This window comes from Puntigrus tetrazona, chromosome 18 (assembly GCF_018831695.1).
Source record: "Puntigrus tetrazona isolate hp1 chromosome 18, ASM1883169v1, whole genome shotgun sequence".
Classification (NCBI taxonomy): Eukaryota; Metazoa; Chordata; class Actinopteri; order Cypriniformes; family Cyprinidae; genus Puntigrus; species Puntigrus tetrazona.
This window is the reverse complement of record NC_056716.1, coordinates 24,988,525-25,013,686: the sequence shown is the minus strand read 5'-3', so window position 1 is coordinate 25,013,686 and position 25,162 is coordinate 24,988,525. Positions and strand designations below refer to the sequence as shown.

The following is a 25,162-nucleotide window of genomic DNA, read 5'->3' as shown; positions in this document are numbered from 1 at the left end:
CAACACTGCACCCCAGTGGAAATACTATGAACTGCTACAGCCTTCAAACAAAAACTAGCTAGAACAAAATATGCAATTTACTTTATTATTCGATATTTATACAAGAAAAGAGAACAACAAATATCAGTTCAGTCCATAATTAAAAGAACTCTCCTTTGAAAGAACATTCTCACAATAGAAAACAGCAACTAGTGTCATTTTCTCCAATAAATCATTAACCATTCAGTCTTACCTCTATAAACATGAGAATATTGCAGAAATAAACACATTTTTAAAACTAGATTAGTGGATCTTAATAAACTAGATTAAATCTTAATAAACTGCCACGCATATTTAGATTTACATATAAAGTTTGATCTATACATATTATTTATAATACAAGTGAATTCCCCAAGCCCACAAATTCACAGTCTCTCTCAAACAAAGTGCGGAACGAAAAGTCTAGGATTTCAAACCAGAAAACAAATATATAAAAAGGTGACTAACCTATAATATGATGCCCTGTAAAATAAAGCTTTCATTTGCAACTAAGGAAAACAAGCAAATTATCCCAAATGTTAATCCATCCTTATTATGTTTCATAATGAATGTTATGAGAGTCATGCCCTATAATTAACATTTCATCCAACTTGCATACAGATAAGAAGTCCAAGTCAAACAGATCACTATAGTTGTTCTGTTAAACCTAAGATTATAAATGCACATCAACTGTACAGTTAATGTCACTGAATCATGTGTGACTGAATTACAGCATCAATACTAAATCGTTGCACATGCTGACACTGTGACGCTTATTCAGGTATTACAAGGCCTTTACGGAACAAACGCACTTAAGTGCAATTACTTCACAAACGAGATAAGACGGCAAGTGCAACAAGGAAATAAAGTTGTTTCACAGCTACATCTTGTTTAGCATTTACCAACATACAGTTCACAGTCACGTCTATGAATTGATCAGGTGTTATAATATGATGCATTAACCTAAAAATAGTATATTAAAAAGTCAAAAACTCAGCAGTTATTGCCTTCAGTGAGTGACACTATATAGTGCAACAAATACCCACAGTCACCCTATGAAATAACTGTTTAAAGAAGGTCATCTGTTATGGGGAGACAGTGAATATGTCAGTGGCACAGTGCTTCATTTTAAGGTCTGTGTGGGTGTCCGGCTTCATCCGCTAGGTTGAGAATGTACCCAGCTATATCTTCCTCTGTGGGAGCATCTGACATGACCCATGATTCATTAGCGGCAGTCACCTGAATCCGGCAGACGGGGCAGTTTCGGCTCTGACCGCTCCTATATGAGGCACAGACACACAATGGAGCTGGATTTGTCATGGCTGATTAAAATGATTTATCAGATTTCTTTAAGGTCATAATGTTGATCTAAACCTGTTTGTCATTTTTTCTTTTTACTTTCAGATGGTCTACTTCTTGACATACATGAGTCATTTTGAGATTTTATGGTTTTGTTCTCTATAGATAATATAATATATAATATAATATACATTTTATTGGTGTTGGTCTTGAAAAAAAATTATTTGGTTTGGAAAACCTTTGATTCAGTTTACAAATGTGAAAAATTTTGGCCAAAGTTTTTTGCTTTTGTGTTCCATGAAAGAAAGTAAATCAGGTTTGGAAGTAACAATATGAGGGTGAGTAAAGGATGACAGTTGTAAGTATTTAACGGATTCATTTAATAGTCCACCCAAAAATACAAATTCACAAATTATTTTACTCATCCTCATCCTCCTGTATTTTTCTAATGATCACAAAATGAGTTATTTTGAAAGAATATTTCAGTTTCAGTTCCCAATGACTTCCATTTTTGTCTATAAAATGATAGTCAATGGGAACCAAAATCCTTCAGAATATCTTCTTTTGTGTTCCACAGAAGAGAGTAAGTCATACAGCTTTGGAGCAACACGAGGGTGAGTAAATGACAGAATTTCCATTATTTGGCTGATCCGTTCATAAATCGCGATAATGAATCACACATTCTTACCACTTGTCAATACACTTCTGACAGAAACTGTGAGCACAGGGCAGAATAAGGTCTGCTTTCCCATCCATGCAGATGCAGCATTCTTCCTCATCAGTCAACTGTTTGACCCTGTTAGAGAGAAAATTATACTCGATGAGACAATGAGTCATCTATTATGCATCATTGCGTTAGGTGCAGATTTGGTAAACGGAACAAACGCAATCTTTAAAAGTACCTGCCCATCCACATGCTGGCCTGGCAGGTGTCTTCTGATGACAGCGGTCCGGAGGATCCCTCTGCTGCAGCCTCTGAACAAAACACTTCAGCTGCCTGGCTGGTGATGTCTTTGTAGAGCTGGATAAACTGGTACAGATTCATAATACGAGAGGCCTCTACCATTCCATCCTCCTTGTTAATCTACAAGCACACAGTGAGAGCAGTAACAATTTCCATCCCACCCTAGACAAACATCAATCAGACAATTCAAATTTGCAGTGCAGAACAAACGATTATTATTTAGCTTGAAAATCATTTTAATATATTCCACCCATAAATTAAGATTAATCTCACCTTGGTGCACACTATTCTCACAGCAACCTTCCATAATGCCGTTGCATCAGATCCCGGCTGTACTTCAAACAACAGATGTTTCTTTTGGCCAGAGGCTAGTTTAGCAGTTCTGTGTATAACAAAAATGAAATCATATTACCTATTACATCACTTCAAGCTGGATCATGTTTTAAAAAGGAAATATTGTTTTTCAATATTTGTAGTATTTTTCCTTTTTAAAAAGTATGCAATTATTCATTATTTAAAAGCCTTCATGTTATTATTATTATTTAAAAAATATTATTAATGTTATTTTTCTTTATTATTATTTAATTAACATAAAACCACTGATTTTTAGAGTTTAATGAATTGCATTGTCATTGTGACAAGTGGTAAAAATCTGTACAAGTTTAAACAGAATACCAAAATCATGCTAACAAAATCTTGTAGCTTTTTTTTTTACATTTTTTGGATTGGACATTGCACAATCCTATTGCAAGCGCCTTGCAGATTGTAGGTTTTTTGTAATGATGTACTAAAGTCTGAATATTTCCTAACGCCTCACTCACACATCATTGAGCTCTGCCACACGACCCAAGAACTCATCATAGGTAAGGTAGCCACTGTCGCGCACTAGCCCCACATGTTTGATCAGTTTCTCAGGGAGTCTGGTCACTGCCTGGCCAGAAAGCTGCTGGCCCATCTTGGCTCCAGATGGAGGGTTGCTCCAAAACAACTCTAGACCTCATTCACTGCTGGAGGCTCTAGATAAGAGAGAATGCTGACATGACACATCATGCAGTGTGAAGTTCAAAACTCTAATATGTGCTTAAAGGTGTTCAAAGAAATTATGGCCCGTCACAGAACTCAAATATTTGTTTATAGGGTTCATAGATGGTTGGGTCCAAAACCTTCGAGACCACATGGAAAAACTGGCATTCATAATAGAACTCTGGTTAAAAATTGAATTATGTAGATAATTTTTAATACATGTAATTTTGTGACACTAATCACGTAATCTTTCTTGTTTAAAATATAAACTACCTAATCTATAAGATGCTTTGATTTTATATGAATCATTCTCAAATCAAAGGGATAATAACAGTCCAGCACTTTTTAAAATTCTTTTTTTTATTTGCTGAAAACGTAATTTGTAATAGTAGAGAATTTGAAAATGAAACATGACCCACACTGTACATTTTCTTTCACCCTAAAATATTGATCAAAATGAAATTTAGGCTAATTTATTAGTCAGCAAGTTACCTACAGAAACAAAATGTGAACGTGATGAATCATATTAAACTGCTGATATTAAATGACTCACCTCTCTACTTAGGCTATATATACTATTAATTACATTACAGATATCGATGTAGGTCTTGTTGGTGACATTAATTAAACATTTATTTATAACAAATATGCATCAGTACTTTCGCAATGAACAGGTGTTTATTTATCTTCTTACCTACCCTATCGTTTACCAATAGCAAACTGTCTTTCAAAAACCGTAACAACCAAGCAGACAAGTAAACCACGTACATTTGTTTCAGAATGTGAAAAGACGGTTTTAAATAATAGACGAGGCTTATATAAAACATTTACTGTAGCTGCTAGTGTTAGCTCAGCTAGTGTATTGTCAAACAATACATAAAGACCGTAACGAAAATACACCCCACACTCAGTATTAGCTACAAACGTACGTGAAACCAGAGAGATGGGAAACAATGACCACAAACCTGCTGGCATGTGTTTTATCCAAGCAAATATTCGAGATGACAAGTAAGATGATAACAAGAAAACCTTGACGCAGGTTGATGATGTCACGGGCACGCTCGACGGTAAAATGTTTTGAACCTTAATACTTCCAGACAACAAGTAGCCCACAACTAAGGACTTTAAAGAATATAAATTATTATCATCGATAAAATTATACAATGTTTACATATATCACTATTAAGAATTACGACGGCGTTTTAGTGCCACCTTAAAAAAAAAAAGAAAAGAAAATTACGAGATTATAGTCGTAATATTTTAGAATAAAGTCGAAATTTCGAGAATACAGTCGAAATGATCCGAGAATAAAGTCAAACGTTTCGAGAATTTAAATCGTAGAAATCAAAGTTATATGTTAACATTTTTGTGAAGCGCATCATGTTTTCTAGACGCATCATGTTTTTCTTTGTTTTATAAAATAACGTTTTGTTGATTTTGTGAGTGCACACAAATAAAAATGGGCCATTTACAGTTCTGAATTATATATTATTATTATTATTATCTTATCTTTATCAAAGAAAACGACGGCATGGGCTATTTTGTTTCCAAAAAAATGCAAAGAAATGCAAAAAAAAAAAGAAAAAAAAATAAACAAGTGATTGCACTGATGCACTTTCTCTTTTCTTCTTCTCCTCTATTTTGCTCAGAATATTAACCACCTACAGATCCTCTATGATGAGATATCACCGTCAAAATGAGCTTCCTCACTGGGTTTGACAAGTCCTTCCCTGTTTGTTGTGAAAAAGTGTGTTCCCTATGATTACATCATTTTGTTGGTGTAATCTACAGATTGCTCCTGCTGACTAAATGCAGTCTCTTATGAAGACTACAGATGACACAGCACATGTGCAGAGATGAGTTTATATTAGGACATCAAACTTAACATTTACCATAAGATTAAAAAAGACAATGAATATTAAGATGTGATTTCACTTTACTAACATACAAGCTGTAAGAACACACACACATACATACATTTATTACCTTGGTAACATCACCCTAAAATATGTTAACAACAAAGCAGGTAAGAATAGTAGGCCACATTAATCCTTTAATCCTCAAATATTAGCACTGATGCGACTATATATATATATATATATATATATATATATATATATATATATATATATATATATATATATATATATATACATACAATTATACATAATTTATATAAATAATACAAATTAATTACTAATTACCAAAAATCTTAAGCGATTACAACGATATGTCATATATTTTGGAATGTCCCCCGATGCTCCTTATCCAGACCAGTTGTATGCACAAATGGATATATCAAAAAATTAGGCTATAACTTTAAGCTTTATTCTTGAAACATCAACATCTTTCGACATTATTCTTGTTTTTTTTTTTTTTTTTTTTGAAGGTGGCACTAAAACGGCGTCGTAATGAATAGACTAGTATTTACATTCGTTATGGACATTTGAACATAAAATAATATTTGAAAATTAAATGAGCAGCAAACGAAAAATAAAGTGGCTAACATCTGACCACTTTTTCCAGCCTAAAAAAAAGATAAAAAATGTAGTTCCAAATGTAGTTTTCACAAAAATGCAGCATTTTTAGGATGAGTCTTGTTCCATTTTAAGGATGAAGTTGCATTTGCTATTGTCGTTGCCTTTGCTGGTCTGTTCTGGCGTACAATGCCTCTCATTTATTCGTTTAAACATCTCGGTTTCATTCATCTCTTCTTGCCTCATTCTGGACCAGGATGTAAACAGTTGTCTTTTACTAAAGCAAAGCACACAATCAGTGAAGAGTATGCATGTAACAACTGTTTACTCATGACAGTGGATTAAAAACTTACGTTTTGAGATACCAAGCTGCACCTGCCGCTGCCAGCAATAACAGCAACACAGTGGAAGTGATGATTAATGTTTTGGGAGCTGCTAAAATATAAAAAGACAAATGAGAGCGATAAAATATACGTGCAAAGCAAATAAATTATTAAAAAGGTGATGCAAGTTTCAAAAGCCAACCTCTAGCGGATGGTCTGTCAGGCATAGCGGTCTGGGACAGTGCAGGATGACCGGTTGGATTTGAGCTATGCTGAAGAAGAAAATGAGTGGATGAAGCAGAAGAAGATGAGGTTGAGAATTCAGAGGACATTTTTGGAGATGAAAAAGACTGAGTGCTTGTTGCTGCTTTGGAACTGTCTCTGATGCTAGAAAGACGAAATGTTACAAATGCTGAGGAGGAAGCGGATGGAGTGGATGTACGTGGAGGCAGGGATCTTGATGTGTAGACAGGAGTAGAGGTTGACCTAATGGAAGATGTATGGGTTGATTTAGTGGAATAATGGTTGTTTGATGGCATTGTTCCTCCTGTTGTAGATTGAGGCCTGCTTGATGTTGTTTCAAATGATCCATCAGAACCTGAGGTGCATTTTGAGAGTTAATTTACTGACAATCCTAGTAGATTTATTTACACACTTTAGGATTACAGTTATGTTACATAAAAAAACAATCAAATTTTAAACTATGAAAGAATTTTCAGAAACATATTATAGCCTACATATACCTGCTGTCTTAAAACAGTAAACGTCAAACATTTTGCTGACGTCAGCTCTCCAAACAGAAACGCCTAACTGGTTTTTAGCACATTTTTCGCTTTTCTCGATTCGAGGAATAACTGCGATTTGCTCCTCAACCCAACCAAACCTGTGTGAAAACAAGATATCTTCTAAGAGTGCAAATATAATTTCTGACTATTACACACACTTCTGTTCTGATAGTGACAATGCATCTACAAAATTCATTACGTTAGTGTATCTAGTGTATTTGTAGGTCTGTGTCCTATATTATATTTATTCTAAATGACTATATAAGGCACTCATATTTTAAATTTGACTATAATGTCTGTGCATTGCCACTCATTAAATAAAGATTTACCTGCATGTCTGTAAACCATTTTTGTTTGCTGTTTCTACTTCAGCCTTTGTAGCCATTCTCATTTTAATAGCCTCGCATGCTTCTTTGGCTGCGGTGGCATTAAAACTGTACACATTGCTGTTGGATTGGATTAACAATACTCCAGAAATTCCATCGTTTGTAGGAACTAAAAACAACCAGGCAAAGATGGTTTTTAACAATGTACCAAAGTATAGATTCAAAACTATTAAAAATTGAGTTTAAAACAACAGAACACGAAAGGTAAACCTACCTTGGATTTGACTCACATCCAGACAGAGTGCGCTTGTAAATAAGAAGAACGGTAGACATAATTGTAACCAGACTCTAGCCATGACTGCAGAACATGCCACCAAAAATGTCCAGGAGTCTGAACACAATCATTCTGATGATGCTGCAGAAAGAGACCCATGAAAATAGGAAACAGGAGGTTGAGGATGATCTGTAAGATGACCTTCACAATAGGGGCATTTAAAGCTAGGTCAGAGGACAAATAAAACATTTTCACTTCCTGTGGTCGTGCACTAGTTATGTCACATATATTTGAACTCATGTGATATATCATGCACATATAGACATTTTGGACAAGTTAGAAAAATACTTCCATTCTATAGTCACATCGGACTGTGTTAAATATATAAATAAAGTCTCAAGTTCGAATGAGCTTTAATGGCATGACTTACGCAGTATTGCAGCATTGCCCATTGCATGAATATGGAACAAATTATTTTATAATACATAAGCAAAACAAGAATAGATCTGCAAAATAATTACATATATACTTTCTTTCTTTTTTTCAGTAAACAAGAAAAATATTTTATATTTTATATTTTAAATACAAAATCATTTTAACAAACAGGTTTCACAATTAGCGCTGAATTGTTTATTGAGATGCACCTGTAAGCACAATCTCTGTTCTCGTGGCTTATATCGCTGTCTGTGTCATCCTCTATCTACAGCCAGACACTTATCAGCCTGTATTTTGTTAACGTCCTTCTTAGTTTGGGATCTTTCACACAACTCAGGTATTCTGCTGGTTTGTAGTTTCTTTTTAACTGTAAATACAGCTGCATCTTCTTTTGTGTTTTGATAGCATCTTTCCATTGGTAATTCAAGTCAAATTAATTGTAAAACATTGTTGATGTCCTTGATGATTTATTATCCAACTGAAAAAATGTGTCTTTGTACAAGTGAAAATGTTAATAGTCTGATGTGTAGCATCTGTGACGTTAAGCACAGACTGCTGAATTAAGCCTGCTTCCCTCTGCAGGTCATTCTTTCCAGAGTTGTTTGTGATTCTGAAGGCTAGATAAACAGAAGGCTCCTTACCACGTCACTTTCAGATCAACCAGCCAAGTCGCATGCGTTGGGACCGGGAACAGTGAATTACAGGCTATTGATGACTTGTCAGGCATGCAGGCAAACAAAGAAAGCATCACCTCTGAATGAACCCACATGGGAGGCGTAGGAAATTACAGGAAGTTATTCAAAGCATCCTGTACTATTTTTGCTGATTCAAATAATCTAATCACAACATTTCTGAACATAAACACATCTTTCCCTGACATTTATAAGAGCAAACTAAATAAACCATAACCATGACAAAAGGTTTTGACTGGGGTTTTCAATATTATATATACAACTTTGTGTACTCTGCTGCTATTATATCACTAAACTAGATGGCACAAAAAAATGTAAAATCTGTTTTTGTTTAGTCCCATACAGTTGTTGTTATGCAGTTAATGGTAATAGCAAAACCACAAACAGGGCTATCTGGGACAGTGGAACTTGTTCTTATTTGTGCTGCTTCACTCTGCTTGAATAATACATTTACAATGGAAGGGTGTGAGTTTCCTTTCTCTGTAAAGTAAAGGGAATCAATCTTGTGTACTATACTTGTAGAGGATCTGGTGTTATTGAGGTAGACTATTACTAAAGATATAATTCTGAATAATAATTTAAGTATGCTATTTATTTTTTCCCCTGTGTTATTCACCTGTGAAATTGTGACAATGAGTGATAACAACATAAATAGCTATATGGGTATGAAATCTTAAATTTTTGATTATCTTAAACGCACACGAAACGAAAGGATGCATTTTGTTTTTAAAAACATGAGATGCAGGCTGTTGGTTAGGCGTAACAGTCAAACATGTCGCTCTAGTGCATGTTTATATTTACATGGAGAAACAATGGAAAACCTGCACAGACAAAAGCAAAATCACATTCTGAGTGAAAATCCCTTAAGGGTTCAGTGCATGTTTACATAGAAAGTTGAAGTGTTGAATGTAAAAGCGTGTTCTGTTTGAACAGCCCCTTGCAACCCGCTAAGCAACAGATGAAAATGCCAGTGTTATTGCAGCCAGAGCTATTCCCTCTATACACAAAGAATACAAGTTGCTTAGGGCTCCTGAAATACCATGGGGCCTCTTGCTCTCAAAGATGAATTAATAATTAGGGTAGTGTGATTAATAGAAATTTGTTTAGGTTTTTTTTTTTTTTTTTTGGCTTCCAGTGATTATGAAAATCCAAGGAAAGTGCTGCACTGTTGCTCTTCCTACATAACGTCTTTCAAAAAACAATGAGCACCAAAAGGCTTTCTGTGCCTGCGATCCAAGATGGAGTGAGACATAAAGACTATTTTGAGCTTCTGGTTCGCACCTAATGGAAAATCTGTGCATTCGGTCTTAAAGTGACAGCAGTCTAATAAACGTGCTGCTGTCTGTGTCTTTAAATACAATGAGACAATCATTCACTGCTATTTACTGAATAACTTTAGTAACTTTAATAAGAATCAACATAACGGGGCAGCCTGACAAAGTCTTTCTTAGAGTACCCAGACCAGTACCTATTGCAGTAATAATGCTGAAATCTGAGGTAATTTTTACTACAATGTAGTAAATGTAAGATGAGTTCAACATTTTTGCCTAAAGGACAATAAAATGGGGAATTTCCAAGAAACTAATATAAACTCATAGTCATATGTAATGATCAGAATATCACAGACAGCTTTAACATTTCTTGTTATCAGCTTTTTCTTGGTAAACACCAGTCACATTTTCTTCGAAAAATTTTAATCTAGGCTTCAGTTCTGGCTTCATTACCAATATGATGTTAACCCTAACCAGCTCATTTCAGGATGTTGAGAGGCAGTATGGTGCAATTAGTCAAGGATGAGATGAGTTGTGTTGGATCCCTTGTGGTAGCGTAGAGTTTCTGCTCCCTGTGAGTTGGTATAACATTTCCTCATAAATTATTGAACTAGGCTACATGTTGGTGAGTCTCCTTAGTTCCCATTGCATTCACGTCAAGGGACATTGGGTTGGCAAGAGGAAAACACATTTCACAGCAGCCCAAAATTTATAGTTCACATCTGGTTTCAGCGTCCAGTCAGAGCCATGAACCTAAGGGCCAGCTCTCATGGAGAGCTCCAGGCTCTGACTTCCCTGAAGACCCCTGCTTCAGACAGCGGTACTTTCAAGTCTCTTTCTCACAGCAGCAACAACATGAGCGGCCGATTCGAAAGCATCGAGGAGATTAAAGGAGTTCTGAAACCCACGCACCCTCCTCGAAGACCTGTACGTGCAGTCCGACCCGTGAGTGCTCTGAGTGCCAGCGGCTCCTTCTTGCAGATCAACCACCTGCAGGGAGAACTAGTAAGAAAGAGGAAGGTAGGTGCTGACATGAAGGAGAACATTAGGGCAATGTCCTCTGGACACATTGAAAACAAGGGTGTACTTTAATAGACCACACACGTTCATTTTTAACAGAATTCAAATATTCTTGAGCCTCGTGACTGACATGTACATATGGAAAATTAATTTGTAAAAATTAGTCATTTACAGTGTGAATAAAACAAAGTTTCTTTTCCGATTAAGAAGAGTTCAACATTCTGTCATAATTTAAGGTCATTAAATACTGAAAACATTAATACATTAATGTATATATATATATATATATATATATATATATATATATATATATATATATATATATATATATATATAATAAATGCATGTGTACAGACAATACTAAATATTACACAAACCCAACAAAAATCATTCTACAAAATATATTTTGTATCTTATTGGAAGTATACAGTCATTTTCTCAGTATCTGTGTTGTTCAGGAATGTGAAGACCTAAAAAAGGAGAACAAGTATCTGTCTAATGAAATTCACATGGAAAGGATCATGATGAGGACTGAAAGTGAGCTCACCATGAGAAACCTGCGCAATCTCAACCAGGAACTCCAGGCCCAAGTTAAAGAGGTGTGCACACAACACATCTGAAATCATAGTGTAGAAGAGCAGAACCGCCGCTGCTAGTCGGCATCCACTCGAACTCGAGTGTTTAACAAAACTAACAAATTTTATTTCACTCTCCAAACCTTGCATTTGCTACATGTGTTTTTTTTATGTCGCTCATTGCCTCTCAGAAATTTCCACTTGGAAACAGACCACCGATTTAAATGAGGAAACATTACGTATGAAGTAATGCTATCTCGGTACAATGCCTAATAAAACCGTGTTGATCAGCTCAACGCTGTGTTGTTTTTGGTAACCTTTGAAACCACAACAACAAGCCATTTCTTCTTGTATAAATGCGCCACCTAAATTATGCCGCTTTTGTTGCTGCCAGTGTTGCAAATTTAAACGGTTTGATGGAAAATAAGAACAACTCGAATAGCAATGTATCTGGAATCATTTAAAATTTGTTCATAAAGTATTTAAAAGTGGATTGCATGTTACACACGGTGTTTTGACTTTTCATCTGAGGTTTTCTTATTTGAACTAGTCGGTTATTTCCATTTAAACGACTTTGAAATTAGTCTGCAGAGAATCAAAATGTTTTTGGACTCTTTATTCCTTTGTATTAATCAGTTGAAACAGAAGATGCATCTCAGCCAGCAGAGGGCCACACTATGCTCCAGGGCAGCTGAAGATGCTGACAGAGGACGAGCAGAGGCGGACAAGAGCAGGGCACTGGCGGAGGCTCGGGCAATAGACAGCAGACAAGAGAAAGATTTCGCAGTAGCTGACAAAACACGGCTCAGTGAAGAACTACATGTGCTAAAAAAAGAGGTACAGATACATCATCAAACACATAAATGCGAAATAATTCTATGTATGGCTCCACTGAAATCATTTGCATACTGTCTCCCACAGCACAGTGATGTCCAGCTGCTTTTAGCACAAGCTGAAAAGAATTACTTTGAGACCAAGCTAAAACTAGACAGGGTGTCAGGAGAAAAGCAGGCTCTCCACGAGGAGAACAGAATACTGGAGGATGAGAGGAACACGTTACGACACAAACTGAAGGAGCTGACTGAGGAGAATGTGAAGATAATGGAAAAGTAAGCTCGAAAGCCTTCAGTAATGCCATTTATCATTGGTAATACAAGCATTGTGAATGGATCCTGGCGTGGCAGCATTCAGGCCATTATAATGCAATAAAAGCTGAATTGGAACAGTCTGGTTCATGATGCTGTCTGTCACTGTCATCCTCTCTCTGTAGGGAGGTGAACTCCAGACGCAGAGCTCTGGTTGCTGAAGAGCAGAGAGAAAGGGCCAATAAAGCCCAGCAGGAATCTGAGCAGGAAAGACATTTAGCCGAGCGGGAGAGGGAAGATCGCACCAGGGAGTGTCTCAGCTGGAGAGAGAAACACCAGGTTCTGGCAGAAGTCATCAGGGCCCAGGAAGAATTTAAGTCTCTGAGACAGACCAAAGCAGTATGTCCAGCTTTCCTTTTGTGTCCATCTTGAATAAAGACACAGAATTTTGCTCCCACTTATTTTCAACATTCCAGAACAATGCAACATAACAACAATATTGTATTGATCTATTTTTAAATTACAAGGAGGCATACAATTGTGACATTAGAGACATTTACTAAATGTCTTTCTACTTCAAAATGTTTATCAAATAATTCTGAAAAAAAAGTAGTTTCCACTTTCACCTTTTTTAAGCAGCACAACTGTTTTAACACTGATAATAATAAATGTTTCTTGGGCATCTAATTAGCATTTTAGAATACTTTCTGAAAATGTAATGACTGCTTAAAAAATTACAGCTTTGCCACCAAAAGAATTAAAAAAAAAAAAAAAAAAATATATATATATATATATATATATATATATATATATATATATATATATATATTTACATTAAAATAATATTTAACAATGTAGTTATGTCAATAACTTTTTACTGTATTTTTAATTCATGTATTTTACATCTGGTGAGCGTAAGTTTTTTTCTTCCCGTCGATCCAAAATTCTGAGCAAAATTTTGAACATTTGAACAGTCCTGTATGTATGGAATTTTTTTCCTTTTTATGAAATAATCATAACATTGGTAAAATCTTCAAAATGGAGCTGTTACTGTGAAATTATTGTTTTCCTGAATTGATGGCAAAATAACACATACTTGCATCTCACTTCAGTGTCAAGCTAATATTAAGAGCTACTTCCTGTGCATGACTGAAAGCGACCAGAGGGTTAAGATCCTGAAAAATCAAGATGGCACACCAAGGAACTTCACGGTAAAGTTTCCTGTCTGTGTTTACAACACATTATTAAAATAAACAAGTGTAAACATCCATTTTGTTACTATATAACATTAAATAACATGCACACAACAGGAAGGAGACCCTGTGTATATCTCTACGCCTGACCTCAACAGTGAGGAATCAGACAGGAGTTCAGGGAGGTACGTATAACCTATCAAATGCTTATCTTTGATAAGTAAATGTATTGATTTATCTCATATCTCAGCAGGACAATGTTTAGGGTGGCTGCTCCTCGAGTAGGACGGGACACAGGCCCAGGCCACTTCAGAGAGCTGTCACCAATGGCAGACACCCACGAATCGGGATTTTCAAGGAGAAACAGGAAAGTGGAATATTTCTGGATCCCCACTGATGAGGAATAAATGTAAATGTCTAGTTTTAGATATACTGCTTAAACTACTAAATATCTGTTGTAAAATCTTCTAGATTTAATATGCCTAAATTGTGAACATTTTCACATACAAAAAAATATTTTAATCGTGCTAACAGTCAATCACTACTGTCTCCTTGTGGAATAAAAAAATAAATAGATTCTGGCAAAATAATTCTCTTTACAAGAGATTTAGCACAATGAAACCTATTAAAGAAAAAAAAAAAAGTAACTGAAAATCTTTAGCTGATCAAGTTTTTCCTTTATTATGAATTCAGCAATAGTGGTGATGAATACAGCACTAAACAGCCTTACAATGTCATGATCATAAGCCATTTTCTTTCTGACAACTGGATTGCAGTTAACATGTTGGCAAACGCAAGTGTACAAGATTAACTTTGTCAAACACAGTTAAAACACCTGTCAATAAAAGGTTGTCTGAGAAACCCTTATTGACAAGGGCAAAGCCTTTCACCTCGTTTTTTTCCTGGATTTTTCTCATTTTCTTTTACATTTAGTGACCCAATAAAATGCAGGTTAAAATAATCCATCACTTTGATGTTTAAGATTGGAATAATTCGCAGCAAGTCAGTGGGACCTGAAGGACAACATTACTACTGCCATTAAACAACACATTTCAGTTACCTTGCCAGAACACACTGAAGAACATCGATGAAGTAAGGCTGGGGCAGCAGAGGCATTAAGTTGACACTAGTAGCTTGATTTCTGCATCTTCAATGGAAAGCACTTGAACTACTGCAAGCTGAGATACATATTAGGTAGTGTGTTGTGCAAAATCAAACTACGCAGATGTTCTGGATCTTAATTCAAGACTAAAACTTTAGACATCAGAAGCCTGCACTAAATAACGCTCATTCAGTAGGAGGTAGAAATGGAAACTGCTAATATGTTACAGTGATTACAGTTTTACGGATGTTTAAATCATGCACAAGGGGTGTAAGATATTGCAACCGACCCAGAATAACACTAATAAAAGCGTCTACAGCGTAACCTACAAAAGGCCATTCAACCAGGATCTCAAGATTCATTTTAATCAATCCCCAAGACAGACCGTAAACAAATCATTGGTTCTATACAGTTTCACATCCGTCGAGACGCTGTAAGGTTTTCTGTCCTGTGTCTTGTGAAACAAAAAACAAACATGTAAGGAAGATTTGGCTACCACTTTTTCTACTGAAAAAGCATAGTGGTTCTGAAACTAAAGCAGATAACAAGTCTGACATTGGTTATGATGCGAGAAAACACATTAGAGACGTTACGATCAAGGTATTACTACGTCTTTCATTTAATTCATGAGCCTAGCAGCAGTGTACTGTAATTGGCCGAGTGTGAGCTACTCCAAAGAATGCAGGAACCAAAGAGAAGACAGCAAGTCACATAGCAGGAAACTGATGTGTACTAGAAGACTAGTCTGGTTCCTCAGTCAGCTTCCTCCTCAGACTCCTCTTCCTCAGCCGTCTCAAGCCAAGTCAGCCACTGGTTCACCTAAAAAGAAATGTTAAAAAGACCTGTCATTCTACATTCTTGTACTTAAGGTAAAAACTTTTCCATTTGAGAACACAGTGGTTAAACTTACCTGGAATAAAGCTTTTCCTTTTCCAGGAAATTCTTGGGAAATGTCTTCTTTCCATGCAAGGAAACCTTCCTCCTCAATGATCTCCATGTCATAAAAGTTCACGAAGTAGCGAAGCAACATGCCTAAATTACAAAAAACAAAAAAACAAAAAAAAACACAGAGCCTCAAATATTGAGTAAAAAAAACCGAAATAATAAAAGTGTGGATTCAGAATGTCTCCGGTTACAAAAAACTTTTTTCCTTTACCTTTTGGGAAAGTGTTGGCATTGCAGTGCACCTGCAGGGCATACAGGGCGCTGACCTGCAGTTCAGTGTGATCATGGAGGAACTTCTGCATGACTGGCTTGAAGGAGAGTAGCAGTTGCTTCTCCTGGTCCAGCTGCTCTTTTGAAGGGGAGGACAGTTGCTCATCACCTTCGTTCACGCCAAGTTCAGCAAAGATATACTGTAAGAAGCTGTTAAACAGGGAAAAACCACAACAACTTCAATTATATCCATCTCGCATATCTCCATTTATGAATGTAAAGAACATTCAATTGGCTGCACCTGGTCATAAGGATGTTGATGAAGCCCTTGTCGGTGTGGAGTTTGGGAGAAATGTTGTCTTTAATCCACTTATAGATGGACTGAGGGGAAGGGTCTGCCTTGATCTGCTTTAGCAGTTCCTTCTCCAGTTTCATCAAGGGGAAAAGGAAACTTAAACCTTTTCCCTCAAGAACCTCCAGCATGCGGTCCTTATTCTGGTCAATTTCTGGGAAAACAAAAATCTCTAGTTAAATACAGAAATCCCATTTACTTGCAAAATGTCAATATTTCAAAGGTGAGAGGGAAAAAAAAAAAAAAAAAAAAAAAAAGTGTATGTGTACATGGAGACATACCAGGAAGCATCTTCTGCATGTTGACCTTGCTCTGCTGGAAGAGATCTGTGAGCCACTCACGGTCCTTGAGCTTGGAAGCTTGCTGCAGGCATAGCAAGAAAAGAGGAAAGTGGTTGCCGTTCTCCAGTGGATGAGCCAGTTCTGCCACACTGACTAATTCAGCAATGACTGCCTGTGCTGCAAACTGTGCTAGATATGACTTCACCAGAGGAATGTCCACCTCAATCTTAGGGCACTGATCCAAGACATTCAGCAGAGCCTGATGACAAAAAAAACAAAAAAACAAATCAATTATGGGAATTAAATGTAACAAAATACAAATATTTTGATTGCTGAAATGGGGAAAAAAAACCACAAAGGAAACTTGCCTGCATGAAGTTTTCCCCAGTGATGAAGCCCTCAGTACGCAGTGTATGGATAAGAGTGCTAGCATGTTCCCGGTCTTCATCAGTCCTCTCCAGAGAACACATGATGATCTTACTCAACATATCTGGCAGAAAGTGTTTGGGAGGTTTCATCTCTTTCACACCATTGACAGCATCCTCCATGTTCTTACTGTTCAGATATTCAGTCACAATGTTCTCCTGTTGTGAACAAATTCAATAAACCATTAGAAAGACTTAACAGCTGATGATGAGAATTGCTTTAAACACAAAAAGAGGGGGAAAAAAGGGGCACGCACAGTCATTCTCAGCAGTTCCTCCTTAGTAGGGGCTGGTTTCTTAATAGTCTTCTGAGGTTTCTCCTGGATCAGAGGCGGGTTGGTTTTCAGACCAAGTTGAGGAGGCTAAAAAAAAAAGAAGCAAAGTCATTCTATGGAATCTAAATTCATTGACATGCAATATTAACCCTAGCTGAGAGATTTATCTACCTGTCCTAGTGGTGGAGTCTGTGTACGTGGAGGCTGAGCACTGGGAGGAATCATGGTGGGAATCTGGGGCTGCAGTTTTGGCACTTGGTTTTTATTCATGAGGAACGACTGAGCAGGTCTAAGGCTGATCTGCAAACAAAGATAATGGGAAAACATACAGAACATTTGTTAGGCTAATTATAAAGACTAAATTCTGGACAATTTTTTTAAAATTCACACCCTCATATCTCATAATCGCAGTCAGCGGACTGGTTGGCAGTTTAAGAGTGAGGGATAGAAGAGAAGCATAAAGGGAGAGAGAAAGAACAGCAAGAAACAAAGAACAGACAAAGTATGAAAACTGCCATTCAGTGGAGTCCCTCAGAATAACGCGTCTTTTTATAATCACAGGGTAGAATGTGTTTTGGTTTTACTCAGCATGTAGTGTCTTGTTTACCTCGTCTGCATTGAGCTGCCCCTTCTTGAAGCGTGGAGGCATGTCCTTAGATTGAGCTTGCTGCTGGTTTGAATGGTTCTGGTTTTGGTTGTGAAAATGCTGACTTTGTCCCTAGGGATATATAGTTGTTTAGGAATCTCAATGTTTTCCCCACATACTGCTATATGAGCTGTTAAAACGTTTATGCTTACCTGGTTAGACTTGATGAAAGGCTTCATACCCAAGTCAAATTGTGACTGTGGTTGGGAAGCCATGTGTCCACTGTGGCCATTGAAAAGAGGATTTGTACGATGACGACCTAGGGTTGGGGAAAATCTGTCCTGGATCACACCTGGACCAGTCCCTATGCCACTACCTGCCAAAAAACAAAAAAGGTTATATATTTATATATATAAAAAAAAAAAAAAAAAAAAAATACACATGGCACCTTTTTCAACAAATTGGTTATAAACCTACCTGGCATTTGACCAAACATATCGGCCAATCCCCCAAGAGTTTCTCTATCCAGTTTCATCCTGTTCGGCATGAAGGGGCCTTCTAGGAAGAAGTCCATTCTCATTCCCTGGTTCATGGGTGGAATAAAAACACCCAAATCCTTCAAAGAGGGAAAGAAAGACTTGTATTAAACACTTTTTTGTAACTCTTAGCATTACAGTTTTTGTAAACTGTAACAAAAGAAAAACTTCTTTACCTTCACTGCATCTTGACGAATCTGGTTAATCGTCTTTGGTCCGTTGTCGATGAAAGCTTTGCGAGGAACCCAATTGTTCTCTCTCAGCTCTACGGTGTCCTGCAGTAGGAAACGAATCCTTGCAGGCAAATCCTTGTTGTTCATTAAGGATCGCATACGGCCGAAGTACTGATCCATTAAAGACTGTGGGAAAGGCAACAACGGATGAGAGATCATACCCACAAATCACACTCATGTAACTTAATGGCTCTATCATCCTTTTAAATCTGCTCCACAAGAGAGAGAAAAAAAAAACAAATGGCACTATAGGACTTTCCAAAAAGCCACCATGACATTATTCCAGTCATGTCTGATTGTTACAAATACAAAGCCAATTTCTAGCAAATTGACCAATTTTAAAAAAGGTGCAAAAGTACATCAACGATCAATTTCGGAAAGACCACAAGCTGCTGACAATTGCTTCATGGTTGAAACTCATACCAGAGAATCCTACAAAACTACACTTTTTTTTTCCTACTTTAAACTTGTTACTGGTAACAAAATTACAAAAATGTTGGAAATGTAAGAGACGATTTGTTATTTAAATATTTATCAAGCAATGCGACCCTTAATTTTTGGGTCATGTACTACCTTGGCTTTTTCATGGTCGAGTCTGGGCCCCACAGTCCTCATTATCTGACAGAGACACTCCAGATCCTCTCCCATGTCCTTGAGCTGGACCCTCTTCTTTTTCTCCAAAAGCTACAGAAAGGTGTAGTGTGAGAGTCACCACTAACCAAAGAACATAACTGAGTGGAAATAATAGACTGAAATGTTGATACACACTGTTTTGATGCACTTATGAAGGATAGATTCATGGATGAGGTCAAGTTTGCCGAGTTCTCCAATGAATTTGATATTGCCAAGCATCTTGATCTTGGCAATGGCACGCTGCTCCTCCTCCTCAGAGGTGAGAGGGTTATCTTGTTTGTCGTAGACTAAATGAAGAGACGGTTAAATGTTAAAGAGTAACAGCATAATGTCTTGCAAAAAACAAAACAACAAAAACAAGACGCTGTGGTAGGGAGTGACTTACTGTCAACATTTTTGGTGCGGTTTTCAAATTCATCTTGAAGCTTGGTAATTAAAAGTCTTCTGAAAGTCTGCAGACAAGTATGGTGCATTATTTAAAAAAAATTAAACAACATGTGCAATTAAATAATTTGTTACCAAATTAATTACAGATAGCTCTATCAGATTCAACAACCCTTAATAAAATACAAATTCTAATTTGAGATACTCACTGTGCTCTGCTTTTGTGATGACTGGATTTCAGGTGTAGGGCCATCAAAGTTTGGTGCATCCTCTGCCAAACGCAGACATAGCTGAGCATAGAGTGAGCTGTATTTAGGCTCTTCTAGGGCTTTGTCTACGATCTACAAGATACAAGATCTACAGAATTAGTATGTTACAGCAATAGTAATTCTTTAATGCATGAAAATGCTGTTATCTATAGATTTAAGTTTTTATTCTAACATGTCTGGTATGACTTTGTTGCTTTAAATAGTCAGAATCAGCATTTAAACATTCCTGAGTGTTTTTCTTTTTTTTTTTTTTTGGTGTGCGAAATAAAGTTAATATATGTATACATTTGAGAAGGTTTGGAAGATATTCTAAATATTTATTTTATTGCAATTTCCACAAAACCCATAACCTACACTATTGTGTTTTAGTAGTAAGACTTTTTTTCCTTTTAAAAAGATGCCATAATTTACATTATAAAAATAAATTCTGTTCTATTGATTTTATATAAAAATAATATAATCTATATATAAATAAATCACGGTTTACATAGAAATATGCAGGACAACTGTTTTCAACATTAAAAACACCAAAACAGTGTATTAGAATGATTCTTTATGGTTGTTTGTTTACGTTATAGCTGCCATTTCAGCTCCATAAGATATTTTAATGGCGAGAAATATTCTGACTAAACTATATCTGTTTTTATAATTTAACTAAATTTAATGATCTCTTCAAAAGAGTTAACTGAATAATAAAATTTCCTCAACCTTAATGGATAAAGGCACTCGGCAGAAAAAACAAGTTGGAGGACCTTCCACTAGTATTAAAAACTTGTGTCATCCTGGAATTACCAATTTTACAGTGGGTAGAAAGGGGAGGGGAGAGAGAGAGATGTAAAGTTTAAAAAAAAAAAAAAAAAAAAAAAAATCTTACCAGCAAGATGACTCCTTTGAGGACGAGTTTAGAGTCTACGCCCACATTGAGAAGCTCAAGGCATAGCTTGTCAAACTTTTCAGGGGTCAGTTTATTAAGTATGCTACAAGAGAGAAGCAAGAGCATAGAATAAACATCTTGAACCAGTTATAACAAAGACCACTGTTTACCACATGTAATGTGTACTTATCTGAGCTTGAGAGCGTCAGCTGACCCAACCACAAAAACATGCTCACAAGGCTCAGGGCACAATGAACAAAAGAGCTCAAAAACAGAGGCTTCTTTAAACTCCCATCTCCGCTGAAGTGAATATTCATTCTCCTTAAGGACACTCACCCTCTCACTTTCCTAAATATTGCATCGTGATGTTCTTTTTCATTGGAGGAGTTGACATCTCGTCTAGTGCTTCGTGAAGGAACCCATCTCTGAACGCTAGGCCCTGGGGTTTTCCCCAGGTACTCGCTGTAAAGAAAACCAAGCGATTAGAGTCTCCAAAGCATATTGCAAAATCTGGATTATTGTTGACTTAAATCATACCTGTTGCCGACAGTCTTGGGATAGTGCTGAGGTGCACCCCTACCTCCTCCTCCGCCCGAAGAAGCACTAAAATTTAAATAAAAGCCATACTAGATTGATTTTCTGAAGTTGTCTAGTCACACAACAACCACAAGACAACACATAACAGGAGTTGTGGAAACCATTTTAAAAACAAAGCAGCAGAAAACAGAACTGGTGGATCAGTTAATACACCTTATGACTTTTTATCTTTAACGTGGCAAGTACCCCAATATCTGAGTGACTCCATTTTAAGACACCCATCAAGAAGAGTTCCCCCATCTCGATCAATTTTCAATCTTCAATTCAAAAATCCTTTTAAAAATTCAGGCAAATGCTTTACCCCTCGGTCATGAGTTAAGTTAAATCGATTGAACTGTCCACTTGCTCAAGGTGACTGGTGTGGCGTCAACGCAGATGATCGGGTCTAAAACGCAACTGAACCAGCGTGCAATAGAGAGAAATGCCAGTCAATACACAATGTTTATGGTGTTTCATCTGAGAGTAAGCCTATACACAGATAATCTTGTCGTGAAAAGCTTCAACATTGGGAAATCCCATTTAAATTGGGTGCCTCAAAATGAAGACTTTTGCTGAACAAACAATGATGTAAACAGGTAATTTGTCTTTATAATTTAGGGTACAGCTAAGCTATGTTTCTTTTATTGATGGATAACAAATTAAGAAAGTCTGATGACCAAGTCCTGGCCCACATACGACCATTTATCTCACCTGAAACGAGAAGCACCCCCTTCTGCAATCACACTCTCCACTTTGGCGGCTTGACAACGAAGAATCTTCAAAAGAATAATAATCAAAGGGCGGGGTGGGGAAATCCGAACTGTATTAGAGAAAGAAACAACAAAGAAAGTCAAGGAAACACGAGAAAACTGCCTTGCTCAGAAATGGCTGCGTGTTACACACACAGTGGATGTACAAGTCTGATCAGATTTAACAATTTCCTCTTCCTCTAAAGATAATAAAGCCTACACCAGAGAGTAATATTAAATGTCATCAAAATGGTTTATAGCGCCAATATATATAGTCGAAATAAAATTATAGTCGGAACAAAAGAGGCCAAACCTTTAGCTTGCTAACACAGTAACGAGGCTAACAAAGAAAAACGAGCAAGCGCCGATTAACGTAACGTCTTTCAGTTTTCATTATTTTGAAAGCCTGAAAGACGACCAAATCACTTAATAACGATAACGTCAACATATAACAGTTACAGCCAAACATTTCCACTATTATAATAGCTTCTGCGTAACAGCGAGCGTGCATGCTGTGTTTGGTCATGTAATATTTTACACGTTTCAGAACACAGAGAGAAGCCAAATTATACATATTAATCTACCTAACGACTGACATGTATATCGACGTTTTACGAAAAGAAAAGCGAGCAGAAACACTCTCAGATGTTTGTTCTATAACGACGCCATTTTCTGCATTCACGCACTCACAACAGCAGCCATTTTATCTTACGTTAAATACAAAAAAAAACCCTACCTTTACTAAGGCAACCTCAGTTTTGATTTTGGTTTTGTTGTTCTAAAAGAGAAAAAGGGATAAATATAAAAATAGATATGTTTTTAGGGGTATTGAGATGGTAACCGGCCAGACACGATTGCAGCTCACTGTGTGTGAGAAATGTTGTGCACAAGTCTCCTCCTGCCTGGCTGCTTGACGTCACACAGGAACTTGATTTGTATTTGTCAGGACTTCTCTTTGGCAGTATTTTTCCGTTATTATGAGAAGAACCGCATTGGCTACAGATATTTTGAAACGGTCCCCTACAGTTATATTTTTTTTACATATAAATATATATTTTAAAAAAATGCATAATTCTAATTCTAAATTCATGCATGCAGTGATAAACAAAACGGGTGATCATAAAGTATCATTTATTACACCTGGATAAATAAACGCATAGGCCTCACTGATATGATCGGATTTCAGAATTTAATGTATTATGGACTCTGTCTTTTCTGATGTCCTGTGATGAACTTTGAACATAATAAATAAATCTACGCTAGTCATTTAGGTCACTTATGTTGTTCAATCAATCAATCAATCAATCAATCAATCAATCAATCAATCCACAGTATATGTCCATACGTCGAAATGGCAGTCATGCAACTTCTTATAGAGAACCTGTTTGTTTGAACTTATATAAGTGATTGATCAAATCTGATACATCTAATGTAAGTATAGTCTATAGTTTTGCATAGTTCCTTCGTAATGCTGTTTTTGTGATGCAATGTTTCCTGAGGTTGCCACTAAAATGATGAAAGGTTCATGTTGAAATCTTCTCAGAATCTTGTATTCTGTGAAATATTGATAAATTGGGAAGTTGTTCCCATGCCTTAGAAACAGCAGGTTTAATTGAATACAAGTCATTCCAGATTTCCAGTTTATTCAAGGCAAGCACCGTGAGGGACAGGCTGACTGAAGCATGAGTTAACACATTAGGCTATTTTCTCTTCACACTATTCAGAAAGAGATAAAACATGTTGCATTATTAGAATCAAAAGAGCATTTTATTTAGCTAGCCATAAGCCACAAGATAACTTCCCTCCAAGAAAGACAAGGAAAAAAAGGTTTAGAATAAAGTCTCCAATGATAAAAATGAGAAAGAACTTGACATTAGTAACCATGCGAATGACATGGACGTGAATGAGTTTTGAATGCAGAAAAAGGGAATTGAATAATGAAGGCTCGACTAGGTGAGTGTTCAGTGTATTCAATTCGAGACTGATTTATCTACAGAGAGAACAAGGCCAGCAGCATCAAGCAAATGGGGAAGCTTATATCACAAAGTGTGACTGAAAACCTGAAGATAAGAAACAGTGGACCAAGTGTGTCTGATCCTGTGCGCTTTAGACAGAATTGCCCACAGGCTTGTTATGGGCAACAAAGGGAGGTGCAAATACCCTGACTGTGATGTAACAGTTGGATCAAGAGCAGCAATTACATCTTTCCATCACATTAAAAGGGAATTGCTTCTAGGAGTTTCATAAGATGCCGGGTGGAACTAATAACATGGTCACATGCTTAAGATTGGTGACATGCACACAAGGTATAATTTCTGTGGAAAATATGAAACTAAAAGAGGCATCATAATATGCTACTTCATACTGTACTTTGTAAATGCATTACAGAAATAAAATACAGTAGAGATGTGTATTATTTAATAGAGCAACATTCTATGAATTTACAATGAAGTCATCTGTTGCATGTTTCTGAATAAAAAATTAAAATCAAAGCATGAAATCCAAGCATTTTGGTACAAAATTAAATTGGTTGCTTAACTGAACTGCAGTGTTTCTACAAACAATATAAAAATAAATATTAAAATAATTGTAAAATTTACATTTTAAGAGAAACGTTCTTCTGTTTTTATTTTCCCTTTTTTGCTCTGAAGTTTTTATGCCAAAAATCAAGGGAATAAAATCGTTATCCTACTATACAATGAAACATTAGCATAATTTATACACTGTTAAATTGCACTTCTGTTTTTAGCCACTAAATGGCAGTAAAGACCTTGTAAATATCCTCATAAAAAAGCTGATCCATGAACAGTTAATTTGCACTTATAAAGCTTTCATAATCAAACTGCAGGTTTAATAAATCTGCCTTGAATAGTTCTATGACTCTTTCAAATTTATCGTATGCTTGTTTTTTTTATTCTTTTTTTATTATCTTTTGTTTAAAAGTAGCTATGTATTTGTGTGAATTTAATTTA

The 25,162-nt window shown here is 36.4% G+C and overlaps 4 protein-coding genes and 1 non-coding gene across 7 annotated transcripts; 1 reads left to right on the top strand and 4 right to left on the bottom strand.

Annotated features, from left to right (window-relative positions):
- Positions 1-66: 66 nt before the first annotated feature.
- rnf141 (ring finger protein 141) lies at positions 67-4,400 on the bottom strand. Of its 2 annotated transcripts, none has more exons than XM_043264439.1 (6): positions 4,270-4,400; positions 3,103-3,297; positions 2,555-2,663; positions 2,220-2,401; positions 2,006-2,113; positions 67-1,297 (listed from the first exon to the last, which is right to left on the bottom strand). In XM_043264439.1, the coding sequence occupies exons 2-6, from the start codon at positions 3,234-3,236 to the stop codon at positions 1,147-1,149; spliced, it is 684 nt and encodes a 227-aa protein (XP_043120374.1). In that variant the 5' UTR covers positions 3,237-3,297; positions 4,270-4,400; the 3' UTR covers positions 67-1,146. The 2 variants fall into 2 exon arrangements, with proteins under 2 accessions (XP_043120374.1, XP_043120375.1); XM_043264440.1 differs by having other exon boundaries at positions 3,103-3,314; positions 4,270-4,347.
- Positions 4,401-5,222: 822 nt separating this feature from the next.
- Positions 5,223-7,608, bottom strand: lyve1b (lymphatic vessel endothelial hyaluronic receptor 1b). Of its 2 annotated transcripts, none has more exons than XM_043264198.1 (6): positions 7,490-7,608; positions 7,219-7,384; positions 6,848-6,987; positions 6,307-6,702; positions 6,135-6,216; positions 5,223-6,058 (listed from the first exon to the last, which is right to left on the bottom strand). In XM_043264198.1, the coding sequence occupies exons 1-6, from the start codon at positions 7,569-7,571 to the stop codon at positions 5,890-5,892; spliced, it is 1,035 nt and encodes a 344-aa protein (XP_043120133.1). In that variant the 5' UTR covers positions 7,572-7,608; the 3' UTR covers positions 5,223-5,889. The 2 variants fall into 2 exon arrangements, with proteins under 2 accessions (XP_043120133.1, XP_043120134.1); XM_043264199.1 differs by having other exon boundaries at positions 6,135-6,213.
- Positions 7,609-10,634: 3,026 nt separating this feature from the next.
- Positions 10,635-15,075, top strand: LOC122362778 (trichohyalin). The gene is made up of 8 exons (XM_043264333.1): positions 10,635-10,907; positions 11,366-11,506; positions 12,119-12,319; positions 12,404-12,591; positions 12,753-12,966; positions 13,680-13,778; positions 13,878-13,945; positions 14,011-15,075. Exons 1-8 carry the CDS (start codon positions 10,635-10,637, stop codon positions 14,165-14,167), a joined length of 1,341 nt encoding a protein of 446 aa, XP_043120268.1. The 3' UTR covers positions 14,168-15,075.
- On the bottom strand, positions 14,417-23,104 carry eif4g2b (eukaryotic translation initiation factor 4, gamma 2b). Its single transcript, XM_043264616.1, has 22 exons — positions 22,927-23,104; positions 22,153-22,261; positions 21,764-21,858; positions 21,403-21,468; positions 21,202-21,327; positions 20,866-20,968; positions 19,932-20,063; positions 19,724-19,790; positions 19,474-19,625; positions 19,279-19,389; positions 18,649-18,831; positions 18,414-18,552; positions 18,149-18,312; positions 17,958-18,068; positions 17,522-17,650; positions 17,333-17,437; positions 17,019-17,234; positions 16,651-16,909; positions 16,319-16,523; positions 16,019-16,227; positions 15,773-15,894; positions 14,417-15,681 (listed from the first exon to the last, which is right to left on the bottom strand). Exons 3-22 carry the CDS (start codon positions 21,772-21,774, stop codon positions 15,616-15,618), a joined length of 2,676 nt encoding a protein of 891 aa, XP_043120551.1. The 5' UTR covers positions 21,775-21,858; positions 22,153-22,261; positions 22,927-23,104; the 3' UTR covers positions 14,417-15,615.
- On the bottom strand, positions 17,737-17,916 carry LOC122323238. The gene has a single exon (XR_006246977.1). It is a non-coding gene; the product is annotated as a small nucleolar RNA SNORD97 (small nucleolar RNA).
- Positions 23,105-25,162: the final 2,058 nt, after the last annotated feature.